The sequence below is a fragment of the Haliotis asinina genome, chromosome 9, assembly GCF_037392515.1.
Source record: "Haliotis asinina isolate JCU_RB_2024 chromosome 9, JCU_Hal_asi_v2, whole genome shotgun sequence".
Taxonomy (NCBI): Eukaryota; Metazoa; Mollusca; class Gastropoda; order Lepetellida; family Haliotidae; genus Haliotis; species Haliotis asinina.
Genome location: NC_090288.1, coordinates 47262915 through 47287840, shown reverse-complemented (window position 1 = coordinate 47287840; position 24926 = coordinate 47262915). Strand labels below are relative to the sequence as shown.

General features: G+C 40.0%; 1 protein-coding gene across 6 annotated transcripts in view; it reads right to left on the bottom strand.

Annotated features, from left to right (window-relative positions):
• The window catches only part of LOC137296123 (prestin-like), an 85113-nt gene that overhangs the window by 48062 nt on the left and 12125 nt on the right, over positions 1-24926 (bottom strand). For 4 of the 6 annotated variants that reach the window (XR_010957622.1, XR_010957623.1, XM_067827815.1 and 1 more), the window contains exon 1: positions 17213-17300. The exons of 1 other annotated variant lie outside the window; for it this stretch is intronic. Coding sequence is in view for 2 of the 5 variants with exons in the window: in XM_067827815.1 (XP_067683916.1) it covers positions 17213-17216 (4 nt within the window). In the remaining 3 variants the exon portion in view is untranslated. Of the gene's footprint in view, positions 1-14629; positions 14674-17212; positions 17301-24926 lie in introns of those variants that run through there. One more of the 6 variants, XM_067827818.1, reaches the window with a different exon arrangement.

The following is a 24926-nucleotide window of genomic DNA, read 5'->3' as shown; positions in this document are numbered from 1 at the left end:
CAAACTGGTGACTAATATGATGAGCATCACGTTGTAGTTGTGGAAAGCAATAACTATCATTATTGTTGGTTAATCAGTAATCATTTACATGGTAATACAATGAATACTGAATGCATTATAATGAGGGGCACGAAAATCTACACAAATCACAAGAGGTCACCAAATGGATTAGGTGATCAGATTTGGTGAGTTTGTTGACTGCATGTCTTCGCACTGTCATGACAACTGCTGCCAGATAACTATCCTCCTCATGAACATTTAATTCAATGCCTTAATTACATGTAGCCATGACCGATCTGTTTCCATCATTAAACTGCTATTACTTATGGGACACTGATCCCATTGTTAATCCCTTCCATATTGTACATTCCCTGTCAGTCATCCTGACAAGCTGTGCAACCATGTTGTTCTATAATTACTCTTCTGTTTATCTATTACTTAATCCTTTTCAGTTGACCTCAGTGAGATCATCTTTCATCAGAGATGAAAATCATGTCTAAACCACCCTTACGAAGGTAGGGGAGTGTAGGCGCTCCAGGCCACCAACAACAGCCACAAAGACTGTGCTGATCTGCTGTTGTATAGTGCGATCTTAACGTTAACATTATTGAAACTCCCACAACTTAACACATTTTACCCATGTGTGAATCAAACTACTAGGCTACATCACCCCTCAAACTCATTATAAATACCAAGTAACCCGATAAATATCAAACTCTACTTGCTGACCCAAATTACGAATATTCATGATTTAAAATTTATGGGAATAAAACCTAATCATTTCTTATAAACCCTCAAAAAAGAACCCTTCACATTATCCAGTTTCAACTACAATGTACCTACTTACTGAGCAGTCCCTATCTCATCACTGTATACAACATGTGATATCCAGCATCACAATCTACAGAATATACGCCATGTATGTCACAGACAAACAACAGCTTGGATCACACAACACTAACATATACCAAGGATTCTATGCAATAATGACATGTTACCTTTATAATTAAACATGATGATCTTGCGTTACCAGCGATCTGCATGAACCTGGACAGAATCTCGTCTCCAGTCACCCTTACAGTGAGGCTACTCCACATTCACCGATATCAAGATATCACATATCGGAGCCAAATATTTAATCAGTGCACTTGTGTGTGTTTACATCCAGTGACACATGACCTAATGTTTTATTTTCAGGTTTTAATATGCATTATGTATGTTTATTGACAAACCTTGCTTTATATTGTCACAAATGCATGTGTTTATGATTTGTTTGTCTTAATTGATGTAAGCAATTTATGCTGAATGAAGGTTAAGTGTTCATAAAAGGCGGTAAACCAGTTATGATATTTAAGGGGATTTAATTGCAGTAGTGTCTTCAGTCAGGATAAATGTGGATTAAGAAATGTTTGTTGGTCAGTTAGTTTCGTATCTCACATAAGTAGGAAATTGCAGTAATTGACATCATGAGCATCGATCTATGTAACAGGGACACAATGACATGTCTTCATCATGTCATGACACTTCAGTTGTCTTATAGAACAGGCATGGGTTGCTGAAAGGTCAGTATCAGATTTTCATGAATGAATGAGTCAGTTAAGTTTTAACACATCAAAATTATTTCAGCTATATAACAATAAGGCCATGTTTACACATGTGGTATATTAGACAGTAATTGAGTGCAAGTTTGTTGGTCATCACACTCAAACTATATTTCAGCTATATAGCAATGAGGTCATGTTTACGTATGTGGTATATTAATTAGACAGTAATAGAGTGCAAGTTTGTTGGTCATCGCACTCAAAATATATTTCAGCTATATAGCAATGAGGTCATGTTTATGTATGTGGTATATTAATTAGACATTAATAGAGTGCAAGTTTGTTTATTTCAGCTATACAGAGATGGTCAACAAATAATTGACCAGAAAATCCAGTGATTGATATCATGAGCACTTTGTACATGAAAACAAGTATGAACAAAGTCAATGAGCCTGGGCCTGGATTCTTGAAGCACTCTTAGTGCTAAGATACTCACAAGTCTCATAGATTAACATTAGCTTATGACTATCTTAGCGCTAAGAGAGCTTCGAAAATCTAGGCCCTGACCATCTGATCCCATTAGTCTCTTCTCAAGACAAATGTAAATATTTGAAGTTTATATGTGTGAATAAATGCTGTTAAAAACGACATCAATATCCTTGTCCTAGTCAAGCTCTTACTGAGGTTTAGATAATAGCCATATTTATAATGCCCTAGTTATTCCATTCGATGATCATGTTTTATTCTGTACATACTTGTTAATTTTGTATGATATTGTCAGATCAGGGTATGGCTGAAATTTTGATGACATGGCATTAAATTTGTACTCAATCACCACTTGTCCCCTGCGGTGCAGTGAATAATAAATGGATATAACTTGATAAGAGAAGACTAGAATCAACATATATAATGTCTGAATCGAGTATTATGTCCACTAGCATGTTTGTCAATGGACTAAAAACTATGACTATAAAACATATTCCTGGAGGATCCACAGAGAATTTGTGGCGCCACTGCTGATTGTAACTACCATAGTTCAACACAGGCCTGCCATCTTCCTAGCTACAAACCTTCTTAGCTACGAACACTTTGTTGTTGGTCTGTTTCTGACTTGTACGAATAGACTTGCATGCATATTGGTATTTAAGTGCACTTACTTCAATGCCACTCTTTATGTGCACAAGACTACTTCATGTGTGTGTTATTCACAGTCTGTCAGTCAAGGACTATGGCACAGTGACTGACACCAAGTTATATCTCACAGGTCAAGAGAAAATGTCCTTCGGGAATAAATCAATCTGCTTTAACCATTTATCTTACACTGCAAAAAAAGTTTATGTGATTATGAAATTTATGAATATGGAAGTGTGTTTCAGTAACATGACAGTGAATGAGTGAGTATGGTTCTAGGCTGCTCTTTGCAGTAAGGAAAATCTAGACTTGCTTCAAGTATAGCTTTTTGGATTGCACAAGGGGTGGATGAATCGGAAAATAATGTAATTCAGGGGCTGTGAGACAGTCTAATGGAGTCAAACCAGTTGTGTTTGAAAAGAGTGAGTTTATGTTAAGGCTGTTTAGGCATCAACTTGTGAGCAATGTCCCTGACACCAGAAATGGGCTTCACAGGTTGAACCCATGTTGGGAACTGAGAGTGACCAGCTAAAACACTACTGGCTAGGGACCAGTTATTCCCAACACATGCTGGCTGTAGGGCTTGCACAAACTGCTTGACTTTTACTTCTGTAGTATTTCACACATTGACACATCACAAACGCCATAGGCTAGGAGAGTTGAAATCACTGTAAGTATTTTACATTGTGGTCGTTGCAAATATGAATCCCCTCGGAAGACTAGACCCAAACACGTTGGGGAATAGCTAATCTATAGCTATCATCAAGATAAATTTTGTTTCATTGAGTAGGGAAATAACGGAACAAATTGTTAAAAACCGCTAGAAATTGCGATAACTACCTTTGAAAAGAGAACAGTAAGTATCGTCTCCATTGTATGGGTTGTAAGAGTAATATTTTAAATGCTCAAAGTTAAACATTTCCTTGGAAGAAGAAACACTTCCACCAATCGTTCATCCATCACTTATAATCTACTCCACCTCACCTCTAAAGGTTCTGATCTTGACACCTGCAGGTCTCCTGTCGTGACCCAGTCAATAGACACACGACACCCGTAGCCTCGACAATTAACCTGTTCCTTCAACTTACACAAACGATAGCTAAAACCGTTGAATGTGTACTTGGCTCCTGTCGAGCTCACGATGTAACAGACGCGAGACAGTTGAGTTGCATAAGTCTCTAAGGTAAAAGTTAATAGTTTAAATCATGATTTTTAAAAAGAGGAAATGATAAATAACAGTCTGGGTCCTTATACAGCTGTTGAATGTGTAGATATCTGGAGTGTCGAGCGCAAGGAGGTACAGACACGAGACTGTAGATTTGCACACTTAAGTCTCCATGGTAAAATATTAACAGTTTAAATGACAATTTCTAAAAATAATAAGAAACAAATTGGGGTCATTAAACAAAAACGTCTGCTTATCTAGACTCGCTTTTTCGAAGTACAGAATTACTAAACATCCTTGGGTTCAGCATTCAGCACAGCCTTGCTTGGAGAAAGGCTATCAAGGCTGTTGAGCGTCCAATTCTCATATAGACTACAAGACTGGGACTCTTTCAGACGTTAACTAGAAAAAAAATATGTCAAACAAGCAGTTTAGAGCAATGTTGTGGCATTATTGTTTCAAATTTCCAAGTGAGTGAGGTTTCTTGCATAAACAAAATATACAACGTTTCATCTACTGGGCGGTCGGGCAGCCGGGTGTAATAAGTTCGCTCGCCACGCCGAATGCCAGCTCCGACTGATTTTATGGGTAAAATGTCCATCAAGATATTGCTTGAATATTGTTAAACCTCCAACACTCACTCACCCAGGAGGACACAATTTCGCATTTTACGTACGGTGACAATAAGACCCGGATATTCGCCTCGAAAAACAAACGCTTACACAATTTTGCTTCCTCACATTTCCCACAGACGAATTCCAAATTTTACACACAAGACAAGTGCCATAAAAACACAAAAGAAATGCACTAGTACTAAAATTACTACCAATCCGTTTATTCGTTTCATTTTCTAAAATGGATGACAGTCAAATTTTCAACAGTCAAACACCATGACACCATCAAAGACATCTATATAGAGACGCTGAGGCTTTCCCCCCAAAGCAATCAATGCAATCTATAAAAAAAGTCTATGTCGTAATGTCGCTTAGCTCGTCAGCGATGTTGCATCTCCCGAAATCGTTAGTTGTCTACGAGCTCGTTAAATCCCCAATAACCTCCCCGCCGGCTCAAATAAGAAAGTCAGTAAATTTCTCCATGAACCGAACTAATTTCTCCCGTTTCTGCAGTATACGACCCTCTTTCGTCACCCTCGCCAGCATCATCACTTGCACGTCCAAGCGGGCCATTTTTCTCTAACAAACATGTCAATTACGATACAACGTTAGACAAAGCACGAAATGGATGCTGTTGTATTTATAACAAGGCTTGAATCTTGGCATGATTCCGATTTAAGGTCTGAAAATCCAGCAATAATATTCATTTGCAAATTTCTCCAATTCCGCCTCTTTGGAATTCCTTGATACCTTGGGTTGAAACTTCAGTCGCAAGTAAGTAGCGACGGAGCTATCCAGTTTGCAGATTGACATTTGTGGTCTCATCAGTCCCTTTATTGTCCTTCTGTGACTTTCAGCGTTCAGGCTTGAAACAAATACTTACTGTTGTAGTTGACGTATTGAGGTCATATAAAAAAACGTGTTTTGCAGCAACGACCTCGTCTGTATGGATTGTTGGCGCACTGAGCTGGTGCACTACCGTTGCCCATTAGAACGAAGATGTGCAGAATTGACGCTCTGGGTACGGTGTTTATATAGTTACTTACTAAACGTATCTAAAATTTTAAATTGCTCGCCAGTGTTTTGTTTCCGTGTAAGCCATGCTCTGGAATATAACAGTTTGGAAAGGGATCAGTCGACAAACTTTATGTAAACTGTTTTATGTGCCTTGTCAAATGTTCCCAGATTGGTGGTGAAACACTTTGACTACAAATGCACCGCAATCGAAAAGCAAGAATACAGGTCACGCATGTTTTATGGGTTAAGGCTTGGAAAATGTGGCAGTTTCCACGTCAAAGCATACTGGCTATTTCTTGGAAACCAGAGAAGCTGAGTGGTTAAAGTGTTCGCTCGTCACGCTGAAGGCAGTGTTCTATTCCCAAAATGACTACAAGGTGTGAAGCCAACAACTGCTGGAATACATGTATTGCTAAAATCGGTTTAAACGCGACTAGCTCACGTTTAGATGCAATTACCATTAAAAATTTTAAAATCGTCCTTAATCGCACGCATGCACATCTGCACTGTGAAAGAAAGTCGCAGTCAGCCATATTCCAGCTACATGGCGGAAATATGTAAGAATCGTGTCTTGACCAGATAATCCACCGATTACCATAACGAGTATTGACCTAAACAGCTGGAATACGATTACACACACCATCCATGACCACCCGAGCCCGTTAGACGTCTCTTTTCACAAGACATGTGTCTACCAAGCTTGACCACCCGATCCCGTTAGTCGCCTATTACGACAAACCTATATCAAATCCTATAGGCTATAAGACACGCTCGCCACAGAGGACGAATTGCGATTGATTGCTTAATTTCCCAATATGTCGAAAGTCAATATCTACCGTCTATGACCAACTCGGCTCGTCCAAGAAAGGTGTTCGCGACGTTTAGGGACAACGGTTCTATTGAAACAGTAGACCTATCTACGTCGACTGCCAGATAATGCTTTAACAGTAAACTGGCTTAACGAATCTTGCTTTGATAAACGAAGTTTTAAGGAATGATCGATAACTCCACATCAGAACAAGTGGCTGATTATTAACTACTTGCACGTAGCAGATAGTGCACGAAAGGAATCTTAACAAATGTCCTGTCACGTTCAGAAATACCACGCCGCACGTGCATTTGCATGAACGAGCTCGACCAGAAACTGAAATAGACAAAAACAATCCAAGCTGTTTGTTTATGAGATCACTCGATCGCAGACTCCGGGCGAACGTAAAAATAATTTAACGAATGCTGAAAGACTAATTTTCTCCTTAATCGTATAGTTCAGATTTACAAGACAATATAATTGGCATATTGTTGCTTTATGAGTTAATCCTGCCTGCCAAACAGTTCGGCAAATAGCGATACCTTCATTTTTGTATCAAATTCTTTAGATTTCATAGGCATTGAAACGATTTCATACTAGATTAAAGACGTTTTTGCCGCCCAAATCACTAAGCTATTTCCAACATCTGTAATAGTTTTATCACATAATTCTTTTTTTTTAAAAACCCAAATCGTATTGCCATTTCTGTTTTATCCCCTACCAGCTACTATCGGGTTTACTTGGAACAATGCCAAAGTACGCATCATATGACGTCATTGCGATCGTGAAAACATGTACAATCGTCACGTTTTTTGGCCCAAAGACGATAAAATTGAAATATATCTTCAAGGTCTTGAAAGACCTTTGGTATGTTACCTACCTAATATGTATTTTACATTGGATTCAAGGTATATCACTTTCTCTCTTTTATCTTGGAAGTTAGTGCGTTGTCAACCATTGATAGCCTCATATGGCCCAAGTGATAAACTTCCACTGTATATAACCTCTGCTGCACAACGCTGCGATCACGGCTTTCACGGCTTTAGCGAAAGTTCTTTTGTATAACAATCCTTATCCCGGTATTTGTTAGAAAAATGAGTGAGTGAGTTACGTTTTACGCCGCACTCAGCAATATTCCAGCCATATGGAAGCAGTGTGTAAATAATCGACCCTGGACCAGACAATCCAGTGATCAACAGCATGAGTGTCGATCAGCGCAATTGGGAACCGATGACATGTGTCAACCAAGTCAGTGAGCCTGACCACCCGATCCCGTCAGTCGTCTCTTACGACAAGCACTGTCGCCTTTTATGGCAAGCATGGGTTGCTGAAGGCCTATTCTACCCCGGGACCTTCACGGGTCTGTTAGAAAAATGAAACACCAAGAGACGAGAATCAGTGAGTACGTGAGTTTAGCTTCAAGCCGCTTTTAGCAATATTCCGGCAATATCAAAGCGGGGGGTACATCACAGATGGGCATCACACACTGTACCCATGTGGGGACTCGAACCCGGGACTTCAGCGTGATGAGCGGACGCTTTAACTACTAGGCTACCTTAAACCTGAAATATGATCCATATACATCATAAACATGAAAACCCTGTAATCAATTGAAAACGAAGACATAACTTTAACAAAGATCCCCCAAAACATCCCCCAAAACAAAAATAGGGCAATTTGTTGATTAAAGAAAAATATCCATATTTACTATCTTTCATCGGTTGATGACTTTAATATGCTTATTTGTCATTTTGGACATGAGGACGTTGTAAATACACATTTGCTAGTTTGTTTTTGCCCCGACATTGTTTCATTTTAATTTCATACCCATTTGACTTAATCAAGCTGTCGACACCTATTTTTTCATCAATTAATACGATTATGATGCGCAAAATTATAAAGCATGTCAAACAATATCTGAGGCAGAAAAGCTCAGAGTGTAATTGAAACTAACTGAAGTCACGGTGCACTTGTCTGGTTATATATGGACTATTGTTCAGTCTCTGAATATATAATTATAATTTTGATACTTTCAAACAAACCCCTATAAACTGAAAAGGAGCCCCAGGGAGAACAGGGATTCCGAACCTGAGGAAGTCTACACTTTCGTCAGTTGAGTTTTTGCGTTGTAAAATTGGGTTGGCAGTAGAGAAAATGGTGTGGATAAGCGACTGTGAGATAGAACTTGTAAGCTACCAGTGAGTGGGTGAGTACGATTTTACGCCGCTTTTAGCAATATTCCAGCAATATCAAGGCGGGGCACACCAGAAATGGGCTTCACACATTGTACCCACGTGAGGACTCGAACCCGGGTCTTCAGCGTGATTAGCGGACGCCCCGTCTAGGCTACCCCACCGTCAGCATGGAGACTGCAACTACATTGTACTTATATTTCATTATTCCAGGTAACAATGCTTTGAGATTTAACAAAGGAACAAGCACTAATTACCTATTTCAAATTAATAGTAATATCTAACACGATGCAAGGCCACATTGAATAATATGTCACATGGTGGAACCAAAACACCGATCGATACCAATTTAAGGACCATCTGATGTGTACACAATAACCAACACCGTGGAACATACTGATCTGCATACAAGTGAAGCGAAACGTACAATTTTTTGCACCAGTGCACTGCACTCGTGCACTTCCAACTTGGTTACATGTGTAATGTATTTTCAAAACCAACATGGCGGCATGGCATGATCATTTATTGTCCAGATTGAGTCGGGTGTAATGCTCCTTTCATCAGCATTTCAGTTAGAGTGAGTGAGTATGATTTTACGCCGCTTTTAGCTATATTCCAGCAATATCACGACAGGGGGGCATAAAAAATGGGCTTCACACAGAGTATCCATGTGGGGAGTAGAACCCGGGACAAAGGCGTGACGACCGAACGCTTTAACCATAAGACTACCAGATGGCCCGACTTGAGATGAAGAAAAACCTGAATTGCTTAATTGAATTTTCTAATTTTAAAATATTTTATTATCATTTTTTAAATCAAGATCCAAAGATGCGGTAAGGGAATGAAGACAAATCGTTTTAGTAAGCTGAAGTTTGTTTGGCTCGTGAACCGGTGCATCCGACATTGTATTAATGTGTCGTCTGAACTCAACGCACTTGAGTAGATCTGGTTTTAATGAGTATCAACGGAATAAACATTTTGCTGAATTAAATACCGTTTAAATATAGGTGGGTGGTGTCGGGTTTTATGCTGATCAAACTGTTCATGCACGTCATCTGCCATGTGTTTACAACACGCGTCAAACCTACATTTATCTAGCCTTGCTCTAAGGCTCTGGTAGTATTCTAAGTCCTGGATGTGTAGTAATTATATCGTTTGCTGAGGCAAGTCTGGATAAAGGGGTGTTTGAAGGTTGTATATACTGAGGGAAACAAATAAGGGAACACCACCTTATGACAGTGTTCCTCTGTTTATTTTCAGATTTCCTTCAACAGTGCTATGCAACGCTTGTGATGAAATGTGGATAATATAAGCGCGAGACTAGTTCATTCCACCCGACACACTTTCACATTTTTTTATCTTCTTCATGTCAACGTGAAGTAATAAGAATTATGTTTTCAATTGATGCTTAATAATTCATGTAATTACAGAAGTCATGAATAGTTTACGAAATGCGTTGCAACACCAGGAAACGCCATATGTTGAGTGGCACCCCATGCCAGTCACTGTGAGCGTTGCACTGTGCCCCGCGGTCTCTAGCCAATGAGATGCTAGAGGAAAAAGTGTCCAAGACACGATCAATCAATGAATTGTTTATAGTCGCTGACAAAGATGAAAAACACAATTCCCACAGCAGCAATAGATCACAAGCGATGAAACTATCAATTCGGAACATCGCGTAGGTTCTGATATTAATATCGTCAAGGGACGAGTCGACCTTAAAGAACTTGCCATGATGTTTGATGGTCACAAAGAGTGAGTGAGGGTTTTAGGTCGCTGTAAGCAATACTCTAGCATTATCACAGCGGGGGACACCAGGGTTTGTACTCACGGAGTCTTTATCTTCCATATACTAAGGTACTTCACTGCCCTCATCACAAAGGGCCATATTGTACGCAGGATTCATGTTAAAACGTAACTGTCAGTTATTCAAACATTGAATTCAAAAGAATGACCTGGCTAAAGGTTTTTCGTGTTGCGTAAAGGACTGGCCCACTGAAAAATCAGTGATGACAGTAGGTGTCTGCGAAATCTGTCTGAAACCTGAGGGACCCCCTGTTGTATTGCCGGTAAATTGCTAAAAGGGACTTAAAACCACACTCACTCACTCACAACTCATCACAAATCGTTTCATCAGAAACAGCAGTGGTCCATACCTAAAGAGCAAACAGTAACATCACAAGACTTCAGACAACTCAACTAAAAATAAGTCTTGGGGAATACAGTACATGTCAACCAACTATAAGTCTTGGGGAATATAGCACTCGTAAGTGTCATACATTCTTTCAGGCTCTAGGTCAAATGGCCGAATCAACTATACGTCATGTGGAATATAGCATCCGTAAGTGTCACACATTATTTCTGACACTAATTTATCTTGAGTATCTCTTTATGCGAAGTGTTATCAGCAACAATACTACATCATTGACGGCGAACTGCATCATTTGGATCCACTCTATTTATTCCCATATCACTAAGAAGAATCGATGGTCAAAAACGGCGATCTTCCAGGATTTCACTGTATCGGTTGAATATTCCGAAAATCATTTTATTATCTACAAAGCCTGTAATAGAGCGATGGAGATTGGTTCAAGTTGGAACGGTATTCCAAATATATCACGTCGCGCACGTAGTCTATGGAGAGAAATCACGAAATAATGCAGGTTTACCATTTTGGTGAAAGCACCTATAGAAAAAAAATATTCATACAATATCGGGCAACATATTTAAGGAATTCACGACTGCCTTGCTGTGTCGTAGAGTGTGGTAGTCGCGTGAACTATCGCTAATCCCACATTGAACTCTTCTCAATTCTGTCCAATATAGGAGGCGGTGGAGTGGCTAAGTGATCAAAGCGCCGGCCCGTCACGCCGAAGGCCCGGGACCGATTCCCCAGGTGGGTACAATGTGTGAAGCCCATTTCTGACTTTCCTCGCCTTGGTATTGCTGGAATAATGCTAAAAGCGACGTAAAACCCAACTCGCTGTCCAATATGATCCCGCGAACTCAAGATCACATTAAATCACGCACTCAAGCTACAATGCTGTACGTACAACTGGTTTCTAAAATTACCCGGACCTAAAAATGTCCCGAAAAGTCAAACATGCATAGTTATCTTTACTACATCAACAAAGGTATAGAAAGCTCGAACACTGGTGAAGTAGGCTCGTTAGGGGCAATGCTTACAACACTACGAGCCCTTACAAGTCATCAAATTCAGCCCACTTAACACGTCAACGACAGTTGGTGGAATCGAATTGACGAATCCATATTTCAACGTAAAATGTTCGTTAGAAATGTCAGAATTGAGGAACTACCCCAAATTGCCCTCGTACGCAGTAATGCCCTTGAAGACAAGCTTCCTCAATGGCACTAATTCGCTGAATATATTTCTTCGTGATTCTCTATAAAGCTGGCTTTGGAAATCGTTGAGAGTCTGCTTGCCGTCAAAGAGATATGGAATTGGACCGCCCTGACTGACCTTGTGGTTAAACTGCATTTACCTTTACATTCCATTTCTACAGCACAACAGAATAATGTAATGTCACCGTGACCTACCAAGGTTGAACTCATAAACATCCGGGTTAGAATTGGTCTCCAGCAGCCCTTGCTTGTCGCAAGAGGTGACTAACAGGGTCGGGTGTTCAGGTTCTCGGACTTGGTTGACATGTCGTATCCCATTTGGGGGAGATTAATGTCCATGCTGTTGATCATTGGATTGTCTGGTCAAGAAATGGGTTTCACACATTGTGTCAATGAGGGAAATAGAACTCGGTCGTCGGTGAGAGTAGCGGATGGTCATACCACAGCCCCACTTGATTCACACGAAGATTAATTTAATGAACATACGGCAGACTGTAAAACATTACAACTTCATTCCGCACCGTGGATGCTTCTATTACGTGTTTGTTTATACGGTAACCCAATATTCACTATTATTTGTTCTCTATGAAATTCCAACCATAAGAGAAGCGTGAAGGGTGGTTCTCATACATTTCCGCGTGAAGCCTTCACGTTCAAGACATCATACGACAAAAATAAATACATCGCAACTGTTCGAGATACACGAGGTGCACTTGAACACTAATTTAATAACTCTAGGGAGCTGTTTCGTTTCAAATTCCGGCCAAACGGCTTCGAAAACGACTTAAGGGAGACAAGAAAATACAATTTTTTTCAATATTTCATGTACACGTTGTCTTGAATGTCTTCTGATCTCGTTTTGTCTAGCGGTCATTGATCGTTGAGACGAGACCAAAGGCACACGGACTAATCATTCCTCTCGATAAACAAAAACACACAAGTGTCGTCTGCCATCACTGCATTGAAGAAGGAAGTGGTCTCCAGGATGAATATTTGATGTACCGTGTGCCGGGAAGACTAAAGCGACGGCCGCAAGGCATGTCCACGTTCCTGAAGATGTCTTCTCGTGAAATTCGTAGAGATATGATTTATTGGTTGTTATTAACGATCAAGAAACAGGTCTGCTTCAACAGAAGAATTCTGGTCCAAATGAAAAGCATGTTGATGTCGGTTACTGGATTCGATCTTTTCAGGGCAATGATGAGTTTTTTTAGGAATGTCTTGGATTCTACCATCTGCTGGTAAAAAGCTCTCTCGCCTCGTTAACGTTTTATACAATCCTGTGCTCTAACTTAGTATGCTAAACATATCAAAGCAGAAGTCCTTTTAGACGTTTCTTTCTTGAAGAATACCTTGAACAAAATTGGAACTATAATCAAATGTAGGAATATAAAAATACTTGAGATTTGTTCTACGTCGCGTTTAGCAAACTCATGGAAATGCACATAAGAAGCTGAGCTTCATATACCCTGTCATCCCGATTGCGTATACCAGTCCTCATGCTGTTGATCACTGGATAGCCTGTTTAATACTAGATTATTAACAGACCTCCACCATATAGTTGGAATATTGCTGACTGCGGCGTTAAACATCGAACTAACACAAAACATTTGGATAATAAAAACAAGTCTTGGGTGCTTTAACCACTCGGCTACCAGGTACACAGGTGGACATTCATTGTTCTGCTTGTTTGTTTGTTTGCCTTTTTAGCAATCACTGAAACATGCATATGATGATGAGAAAGATGTATTATTCTCCTGCGCCATTACTATAGACTCGTATCTAACGGTACCACAATAGGCATGTGCTTACAGGCAATAGCAACATATATAATTATGTACAAAATACACTGTATATTTTCAAAATATATTCTGTTGATTGTTGTCCAGTGAAGCGAGGTTAGGGTCGTGTTTGAGGTTATTGCAGCAATATATTGACGTTAAGGCGCTTGTATGAATGATTGTACCAATATAAACGAATGAGTGAGTTTGATTTTACCCGCTTTTAGAAATATACCAGCAATATCACGGCCGGGGGAACCAGATATAGGCTTCACACACTGTACCCATGTGGGACCGGGGACTTCGGCGTGACGAGCGAACGCTTTAACAGCTAGTCTATACCCAAACTTGTAGATGCATGTACTTATGAACCCACTGTGGTAATCTGAAATAAACCAGCTTGACGGTGCTAGCCAACTGAGACACTGCAGTTGTGGACACCCCATTCAGGCACAATGATTCCATGCTAGTCTATATTTTGTCACATTTTGGTACGACGCAACCCGGTATCGAACCTCGACCTTCCTATCTCCTGGCACACGTTAAATTCACAGGTCAGGGCACATGCGGCATAATACGTCAGGGCAAATACATCAAAACAAGAGTTCATCCCGGACATAATACGAGTACCGAGTAAATGTACAGGCCTTCATTACAACCCACAACAATGCACGTCATAATTACATGTGTACTGAAAGAGTATGGATGAATGAACATTGAAAACAATACCGACTCTGATGCAACAATCATTATTACGACAGTGTTTCAAACAATTACAGCCGTGATTCAATACGTACATTATTCTACGACAATATGACACGTCTATGGCTTGTCAACTTGTCAAAGTTCCAGCCAAGCACTGTCTGAACGATACTAGCTGCGTCAACTCCCCGTTTGCCAAACACATTGACATATATATATGACACATTACGGCAATTACACATAATACGCGATTAATTTCAACTGTATCGAGACAGGTTTTGTTAAAGACAGGTTTCGTTCAATACGGACACTTACCTCACGACTTTGACAACACGGTGATTTCTGATGCGAAATGCTATGAATATAGACGGAAATCCTCCAGGGTTCTACCATTACGAAGCGAGGGGTGTAAGGTTGTTTGCTAACATCACGTTTCAACGAATCCAGCACTATTTTGTCATGAATGGGCATTTCAAAGGGTTTACGTCATATCTGAAGTGTTTACCAAACATGAAATCTTTACGGATGGAAAATAAAAACTAACCGACGATTGTTGCCTATTCGCCTTCCCCCGTTCATCGATCCTACATTTTGTCTCAACTGACACTTCGCTTGTCCGGAGATATCGCTTGACCTAGTTATTTATTCGGGCGGGAAAGCTCTATCGTTGTTTTGCGATCAGATGCTTGCTCAGGGAGTAGTATCTTGTAAATAAACGATTTTCCTCGGGAGAAAACATCACAGCGAAGGCATTTGCTGTGAACGTGATGGTCGTGATGTGTTCGTGTCGCCAGGTCACGTTCTAATGCTATGTCGGAAAGTCATGTGACAGTACTTTGGACCAATCAATAATTCCATTACGAACTTTCCCGAGTCTATTTATAGAAAAGAGACAATGGGGGGAATCCCTCACACTAATGTGTGGGTTCCTAACGATGCGCTGTGAAATTGTCTCAAATATAGTTCGGACATCGAGTGCTTGCAAACAAACAGTGGTTTTGGTGTTGTAAGATAACGGAGAGAGACAAGTATGTTGATAATTTTAGATGACGCATTCTGTACATAATAATTAAACTTGTAAGTAAACGCATTTTACCAAAATTGACCCACATATATATTTTATAGTTAAATAACATACGATGGCACTTTCCCGTCGAAATAAAATTAAGATTTATGAAAAAATGTATTTCATAATCTTATAATTGAGAAGTCAACCTCCTCACCAATTTGTGAAAACAAATAATTAGATATATTTTTCAACATTGTACATTGACATTTATGACCCTTATTAAAATTTACGAACAGTGCATCTAAATAGCGTACCACTACCCGCGACCCTAGTTAATATTTCAATTTATTACCTGTAAATGCCTTTTACACACACATGCACACATACAAAGTGACAACGAGACAGTGATAATATCCTCAGCTCTTGGAAGATTTTTATGCCTACTTTTTAGGTTGTGGTAGAATCATTTTACAAACAAAATCCACTGGGGGTCGGATCAAATTACACTTGAGAGAACACGCATCGGAAAGCAACCCGGAGCTGTATGACAGTATCGATCCCCTAACCTTCGCATTGCTTCTGGGAAAATTGTTAGGAAATAAGTCTTGTAAAAACGATCAATGGTTTGTCGTTTGACGGAGGAAAGAGAGGAAAAAGTACAAACTGTGAAATTGAATGAGGAAAGAAACGGGAGAGTTGATGGTAAGGAATTATCTGATGAAAAAGTATATTTTGTGGTGAACGTGCTTCGCTTCGTCTATCAGGGAGGCAATATACTGGTGATAAAAAGTCTCGAACCAACTGAACTTAGGAGATTGCAAATTGTTCATGTGAAATATGATACGTTTCGGCAAACCCTACCCCGATCACTGAAAACAAAAAGCAATCCCCCCCCCCCCTCTCCCCTCAACTCCTTAAAAATATAAAAGACCAAAAACAAGCAAACAATCAAACCAAGAAAACAGGCAGTTCTTAAAGTAACCAATTACAATCCAGAATCAAGATATTACAAAGGCCCAACAGAATTCATCAACTGATCAGCTTGAAATGCGTCGGGGCATATTTTCCCAGCTGAAATAACGCTGGCATGGCAAAAATGTGAAGCGATGTTTATAACTCCCATGCGATTTCAATATCAATATCTCCACAAAGGGGGGGTCTTATTTTTTTCCCTGACTACGTCTTTGAGAGACAAATGTCGAACCTTAGAAAGAAGTGTACAAATTCAAATAACGTGAATTCTTAAGCAAGAATTAGATATGTTTAAACGATAATAAACAAAAAGTAGATTTATGTTTTACATCTGTATGTAAACTTTCAAAAAATGTCGCATTAGGACAAGATTGTTGGAAATAACCGCCTGTCCGCAAGGCCCGTGTCAGGTAGATTTCGTGTCGAGACCCTAGATGTACATTTGTAAGGATACCCATGCAGTAATGTGGGTGTCAATTTATTTGTCTACGTAAGCTGCAATGTTTAAATGAAGGACTGTGGCGTTTAGTTTGGGTCTTCAGCTACTAAAAGACCCTTATTGCAGATGTTAAAACACTTCCAATGCAAGAAGTAATAAAACATTCGAAGCCTAAATTTTCAAAATATCACGATCAAATAAGATCAGTTGAGAAAATTCGTGAAAACATAAATATGTTGAATGAAACGTTCTTAGTACTATAAACAAAAAACTTTTGTCGATTAATGTAAATATTCTCAGTTACCCACAAACTTCTGCATTGTCACTCCGACTTTCATGAATAAGTTGAAATCTACTGAAGATCCATGCTAAAAGCAGCGAACTTATGTTTCGAATGAAAATATCCAAGTTTGATTAAATGTTTTTCAGGGATAGCACATTAAATATAAAAGAGGGTAGATCGTAGAAAGAGGCTTACCCATTGTCAGTGTGTCTTGTGCAGCGATACACCTGCTAATGGTGGGTTTGGTCTACTAACTCAGATTATTAAGGGAGCGGGATGTCGCTGTGACGTAAATGCATTAATCTGGTCAACAGGAGACGCTTGTGGAAAACAATGACAACCGAAAGGATGTCAGCACGCTCAAGGATGCCGGTCACGTGACAACTGTTGGAGGTCACGGGTTTTCGGAAGCGTCGTAAAATCGCTCGAGGTCGACACGCTCCAGTGTTTCAGAGTGTTTTCGTGTTTACGGCATTGTTTGGTTATGTGCGATTATGCAGAGTTCGGGCTGGTGACATAAGTGATGCTAACTTTGATATGAATTACCTTGGCAGGATTCTTTTCATTATTGCAAAACAATAGCTCTCTCTGTATTATTTAGTGAAGTGTTAAGTAACTTCAGATCAGATTTCTTCAAACATGTTGATAGACATAGGTTGTTTGTTGCATAGTGATGGTATCTGATACTGTAAACAAATCTCGAACCCAAAATGTGACGCAGATGAGTTATTCCCAACTATCATCTACCTACACGTTTTGGGACCGGATTCTGTCCAAAACAACCAACCTGTACTAAAGGAGTTTGAATGAACTTGCGACATATAAGGAGACGGGATTGGCTTTTACGTTGAGATCTGTGGAATTACATATTTACTTAAACAGTATATCCTTGCGTTCTATAGAGGGACACAGCTGTCGCGCATGAGGTCGATCTGCTGAGTTCATCAAGCAGCAGGTACCGAACATGTACATCATGCCCAATCACGTTGTGATGCCGTCAACTACATCATTTGGATTGCATTCTCCTTCTTGTTGTTATGTCACCTCAGGTGGATTAGGGACTAAGTCGTGTCACCGTTTCATGAACTGATCATATCTCCCCACGCACCAAATAAATGGAGTAGCACCCCTTGTTTGAAGGTCCCGTACATCTCCTCAAATAGTTACCTGAAATTCTGTGTCTATATTTTACAATTTGAAACAGGACACTTCAATAATTCGTAAATGATTATGCAATAATTGTCTCATGCACCATTATTGCTCGTTTTAAGACCCTTCGAGATCCAGGTTAGAATTGGCCTTCAGTAACACATGCTTGTCGTAAGAGCCCACTAACGGGATCGGGTGGTCAGGCCCGTTGACTTGTCATTGTATCTCAGTTGTGTGTACAGACTGCAGGCCTCTATTTCCTCCTAGAGGAGGTTTCACAAGCTTGTGACCTGGCTTTTTGGAGACCATTGATCTCTAAAGCTGTATGCATTTGCTTAATCTCCTTACCACTTGGTCAAGCCAGCTCCCAGCTTGCTGTAATATGGCAGGGAAAGTGCAGACCATCGTGCGGCTTTATAACAATATATAGTCACTCAGTCACTTATATGGTATATTGGTAGCTCTTAAAGTAGTACTAGCAGCAGCAATAGCAACAGCAGCAACAGTGGACACAGTAGACATAGTGTTAGTGCAAAACTAGCAGAACCAACAGAATTAATGTAGAAGTATGTCTTATTTCATCATTTGTTACCAGTAAATGAAATACAGATCTTTTCCATGTGACTTATAAATGTTGTGCAAGTACATTCTCAAGGACAACACTTGAAGTATCCATGTGAAATTATCTCCTCTTCATAATAACAATACTGAGTATTTATAAAGCCCTGGATCCATCCACAAGCTCAAATCACATAAAAATAGAAAAAGGCAAACGTAATGAAATGACGGTATACTAAACAGCAAAAGAAACGCAACTCTGGCTTTCTGTCACGTTTTAAATAGAAGACATAAACACGAACGCTTACTATGAAATTTCCTCTGTCTCTCTCTTCTTCTTTTTTATTTGAAGCATGCGTTTATTTTGTCGTTCAATATATAAAAAGTTAAATCTGGGTAAAGCGACGCTACTGATCACCAGGCAAGGATTATAGCGATGCACACTGCATTAAGCACTCTTCCAGCCCGAGGCATGTACCCCACCAGTGCTACACGCTCAGAAACACAAGGGCATAACTAATGATATATCCCGTCCTTTTGCATTCGTGAAAAGTCAGTGATTTGTAATACCACATGCTGTATCCCAATAATATACTTAAAGTAAGCCTCGCCCAAGGCAAGGGATTTGCCAGCTATCATTATGCAGCTGACTGACTGCTTCTGTACGCCCATGATGGCCTGTACTGTCCTATATCCGGATTAACAGCAGCATCAGTTGGACATCCAGTCGGGATGATTATTTGTATACAAACAATGCAGAGCATTTTAATCCTATACACATAAAATGTGTAATATACTCTGTCGGTTAGATCCCAAAGGAAAACTAAATAGGAGCCCTACTCAAGGCTAGAATGAACCCGCCAAAGCTCCAGAAATTTGGGATTTATTGTACTCAGTTTGGATTTGTTTATCGAAGAAATAGTTTTTACGACTATTTTTTAAATATCTTCTTTGATTGGCATAGTAGAAGTGGAGGAGATGGAGGAGATGGAGGAGGTGGAGGAGGTGGAGGATGAGGACAGTTTTACATTCAGGACATTCAGCTTCTTAATCCTGTACAGGCGACGTTTGGACGCAGGTGCTAACGTTGTTATGAAGCAACATACAGAATGCTTGACAACAGCATTAGAATCTATGTGGAAACGTCGCCTTTGCAGAATATACAAGCTGCATATTCATATAAATTGTCATCATTCTTTATCCTAAATAACTATATTACTGGGATAAATGTAAATGTATTTGTAATAGCCATATTGAAAATATGCGGGTCACTGTAGTAGAATGCCAACGAAAATACATAATACATGAAGCATCAGTTTTCGTTTATGCAGACAGACAGACGTACAGACAGACGTACAGACAGACAGACAGACAGACAGACACACACACACACACACACACACACACACACACACACACACACACACACACACACACACACACACACACACACACACACACACACAACCCCCCCAAAAACCCTGATACAGTATAGTACGATGATGGGCATGTACTTGCTGTATATTTTAGTCGTTATGCGTACATTTACCACATCTGGTAAAACGAACTGCGGTTTATGACGAACTGCGGTCATTACGAACTGACATTAGCTGTGCCTTCGTTGTAACTGAAGTTGACTGTAAGCTAAATATGACAAAGGTTCAAAGAAGAACGTACTCAACTAAAATATGCTTATCAAAAATATAATATGATAACGATTTTAAAGTGTTACGTGTTTTAAACGCTCTAGCTAGGCCACTGACGGCTACGTCATGCACTGCATGGTTTCTGATGAAAGGGTTTTTAGCATGATGCAAAAAGTAGTACGCTATTCTGCAAATGCTATTGTTCCAGGGATATTCTTACCGTTTTTTCGTTGAATATGTACCGTTAGGTATATTCATATGGGAAATTGTTCTTTAAATATCATTTTACTGGTGAAATCTCATCATTTTACCCATCTCAACCTAATGGAGTTACAACTCTTGAAAAGCCCATGTGAACAGTAGTCTTGGATAAAAACATATTGAGAAACTGAGTTTAGTTTACAAATTATCTATAACATGGGTATTAAAGGTGTGTTTATTTTACTTGATTTTAGCGAGCCTCTATCTAAGAGTAAGTGAGTGAGGCTAGTTTTATGCCGCTTTTAGTAATATTCCAGCAATGTCACGACGGGGGACACCTGATATGGGCTTCACACATTGTCCCTGTGCGGGGAATCGAACCTGTGACTTCGGCGTGACGAGCGAACGCTCTAACCACTATGCTCCATCTGTTTCGTAGACTATTGACATGCTGTTCGTGTTTAATACGTCAGTTTCATTGGTGAATCTAAAAGTGTCCACTCCGAAAACACCAAATATACCTTTATGTAATGATAGTATTGATCGATGAGTGAGCGAGTGAGTTTGGTTTTACGCCATTTTTAGCAATATTCCAGCAATATCACGGCGGGGAACCCCGGAAAATGGGTCTCACACATTGTACCCATGTGGGGAATCGAACCCGGGTCTTCGGCGTGACGAGCGAACGCTTTAACCACTAGGCTACCCCCACCGCCCCTTGATCGATGAACTAGTTAAAGTGTCGGATGGCATTAGTGCTGATGTCGCTTTGTGCACATGGACCCAACGTTATGGTAATCTGTCAAGTGGTAGGGTATGTGGTCTCAGTGCTGAGATCGCTTTGTGCTGACGGGCCCAGAGTTTTGGTTCTAGTCAAGTGGTAGAGTAAAGGATTTATGCGGTCTTTGTGCTGAGCTGCTTTGTGCAAATGGACCAATCGTTTTGGTAATCTGATCGGTGTTCGCGGTAAGGCAGAAATCTGCGTTTTTTTACGCAAAATCATTAATAAACACACGCAAAAAATATAAATACTTTGCGTGAGTGTTTTGGACGCACAGAGTATGGCATACTTGAATTTAAAAGCACCTTAAAACAGCAACACTTAAACAATCAAAGTTTGAAATGATTCAGGACTGCAACGAAAATTTCACTACATATCTATAATTTTATTTCTGCACGCAATCTTACAAAACCGACCCCGAACAGTGCTGGTCAGGTAAAGGGGTTACATCTTCTTAATGCCAAGCTCACTTTCTGTTGGTGGTCACTGAGTTTTGGTAATCTGGTCAAGTAGCAGAATGGACGGACTGCATCTGCATGGTGTTAGTGCTGAGATCGATTTGTGTTGGTGGGCCCACAGTTTGGGTTTTCCGGTCAGTTGGTACAGTGTATAATGAATGCCGTCATAGAGCTGAGATCACGCTATGTTTATATGGAAACAGCGAAGATTTTCCCAAAGTAACAACAAATGCTGAATGAAAATCCGTACACGATACTGTTTTGTACTGCTCTACGTTTATGTAGACTACCAACAAGAAATTAACGATCAGAGACCTACTAATTAAGTGCCCCCTGTACCCAACGGAAAACATTTTAATCCAAAACCCATAACACCAATCTTCAGTTGCATCCATTTTTCCCAACACAGTTTTAACATAACCTACGAACGCATACAAAATGCATTCGGATCTACTCGGTTTCTTTCGTCACTCTCATAAAACATCGGGTATGATGAAATGTGATACTGACTGATGTCATAAACCGCACAGCCTCACATCTATATGACAAATATATGGTAGATTCCAATTTCCTCTCGTGTGCGGTAATTAGAAAAAGGATAAACACAAGTTAAGGAGCAAGTTTTAAACAAAAGTATCAACAGATTAACTAGTGTAATATGAAAGAAACCAATATGGATCTTGACCATTGACTTCCGAGATGACCTGCTGCATAAAGGTGAGCCGAATGACACAAACCGGAGAACTCCGGTTCAGAGAAACGAAGGCGAACATATTGTGCTAAATAGATTACATACTTGTACGTCCGTGATGTCCTCTAATACTGATGTGGCGTGTCCCATGTGAGTATCGGTGGGAAAAGTACTATCTCTGTCACTAATCACTATGGATGAGAAGGTCCTAATTCGTCCGTTCGGCGATTCCCATCGGGACTGTTGACAAATCTTAGATCTATGGCCATGACCCTTTATTGTGTTAATGATAAACGCCTTGGACACATTGGCTACACAGAAATTCGTTTGGAAGAGCCGTCACTTTCTTGTTTCTTTATTGGTAGCTGGGCAGACATTTTTTGGTGTTTGCAGGGAGAAATAATACACACTGTTTGTAAACAGCAGCAATTCGAGGCGTAATTTACTTTTTCCTGTATATATCGCCAGAGGAATAAACGAGGGTGGTGTCCTCCTGCTCTGCTGCTGCTGCTGATGATGATGATGATGACGATGACGACGCCTGCTTTTAACAGATGGACATGGGGGTGGTGGGTCGGTGATGGGGGAAAGACTTGGTGGATGGTGTATACAGGTGAGATTATGACATCAACACTGGCAATACTGGCTGGTCAATCCCACTAACTCAACCTGTCCCACTAACGAATTAATCTACATACATGCTTAAGACGTCGGTACATCAATGTAGAGAGGGCGGTCGCCAAGTGGTCATTGCTCATGTTTAGGATCTGCCGTTTGATTAATTTAGAGAGCGAGACTACGTTTTTAGAGACAAACTACTAGCTTCGACCTTGAAACTACTGAACAATATATCCTGATCAGATATTCTAATCTGTCCTATATATACAGACTATATAAAGGTGGTAGAGGCCATCAGCAACCCATGCTTGCCATAAAAGGCGACTATGCTTGTCGTAAGAGGCGACCAACGGGATCGGGTGGTCAGGTTCACTGACTTGGTCGACACATAACATCCGTTCCAAATTGCGCAGATCGATGCTCGTGCTGTTGATCACAGGATTGTCGGGATTGTCTAGACTCTAGTCTAGATTATTTACAGACCATCGCCATATAGCTGGAATATTGCTGAGTGCGGCGTGAAACTCAACTCACTTCCTCACTCACTCACTTACCTATATCCATGAGCAAAATACCTAGAGCCATACTATTTAAGCATCCAAGTGTAAGAAAATTAGTTTCACTGTTAACAGATACTACCACATTGTTATTACTACAGAATCTGGTAATGTATAAGTATTCCGTATTGAGTTTTTCGCTATGACTTCTGTCCACAAGCCTGTGGTCCTTGTATGTACTGAACAAAGACTGATTGACTGATCTTGAAAAAGTAGAACAATTAATCTATTATATTTACACTGATACAGAAAGACAAGTCAGGGCTAATCCTGCAAAGTCCCACCAGCTGGGTGAATGGGTTTGCTTTACGCTGCTTTTAGGAATATCCCAACGGCAATATCCCGGTGGGGCACACCAGAAATGGGCTTCACACATTGTGTCCATGTGGTGGATCGAACCCGGGTCTTCGGCGTGATGAGCTAATGCTTTAACCACGAGGCTACCCTACACTAGAAGATACATGGCTAGTAAGAGCTGGTTCAGAAACTAGTCAGGAGTACTGCAGAATAGTGACAGCTACAGACAATTACAAGGAACTGGTACGCCATCCTTCATTGAGATAACTAACGAGACAAACCAGTTGTGATAATACATGTGTAAAAGCTGAAAAGATAAAGAAATGATCTCAACACCCAAAGATAAAGTGTAAAGATGTTACAGCAAACAACAGCACGAAACGGAAGCACGAAAGACAAGGAAAGAAAGTGGACTGATAGATCGTACCGATAGGAGCTGTCAGTGCGCTCACAATTTAGCCAATTAGTGAAAAGAAGCGCAAATGAAGATTCGTGCTTGTCCTTGACGCTTAATTCACATCCACACTACTAATTGCATTTGAAACTCATTGATTGGGAACTGGTTTAATTTAGTGGAAATGCGAACAAATTCAATAAACGTCATCTCTTCAAAATACAACTCGCGTTGACGACTAAAGGTTACAGACAAAAACGACGTTTAAACGTTATTCTTCTTTTGATCCATGGCTGACCTTTTGAGAAGCTATGTATCAATATAAAGATCTATTATTATCACGTTTAAGAGATTTAAGGAACTGATGATTCTGGAAAGCAAAACTGCTTCCAACTTTATGTACTTCAGAGGATATTTTTAAATTATTACAGTTGTGTTTTTGTTTATTAAGACTCTTAAAACTGTTTTCATAATCCATACCTGACATAGTTGAAGGTTGATGCTAAGCGTTATAAACATGAACTGTTAAACAAAGAATGAGCGACCATGCATACATAAC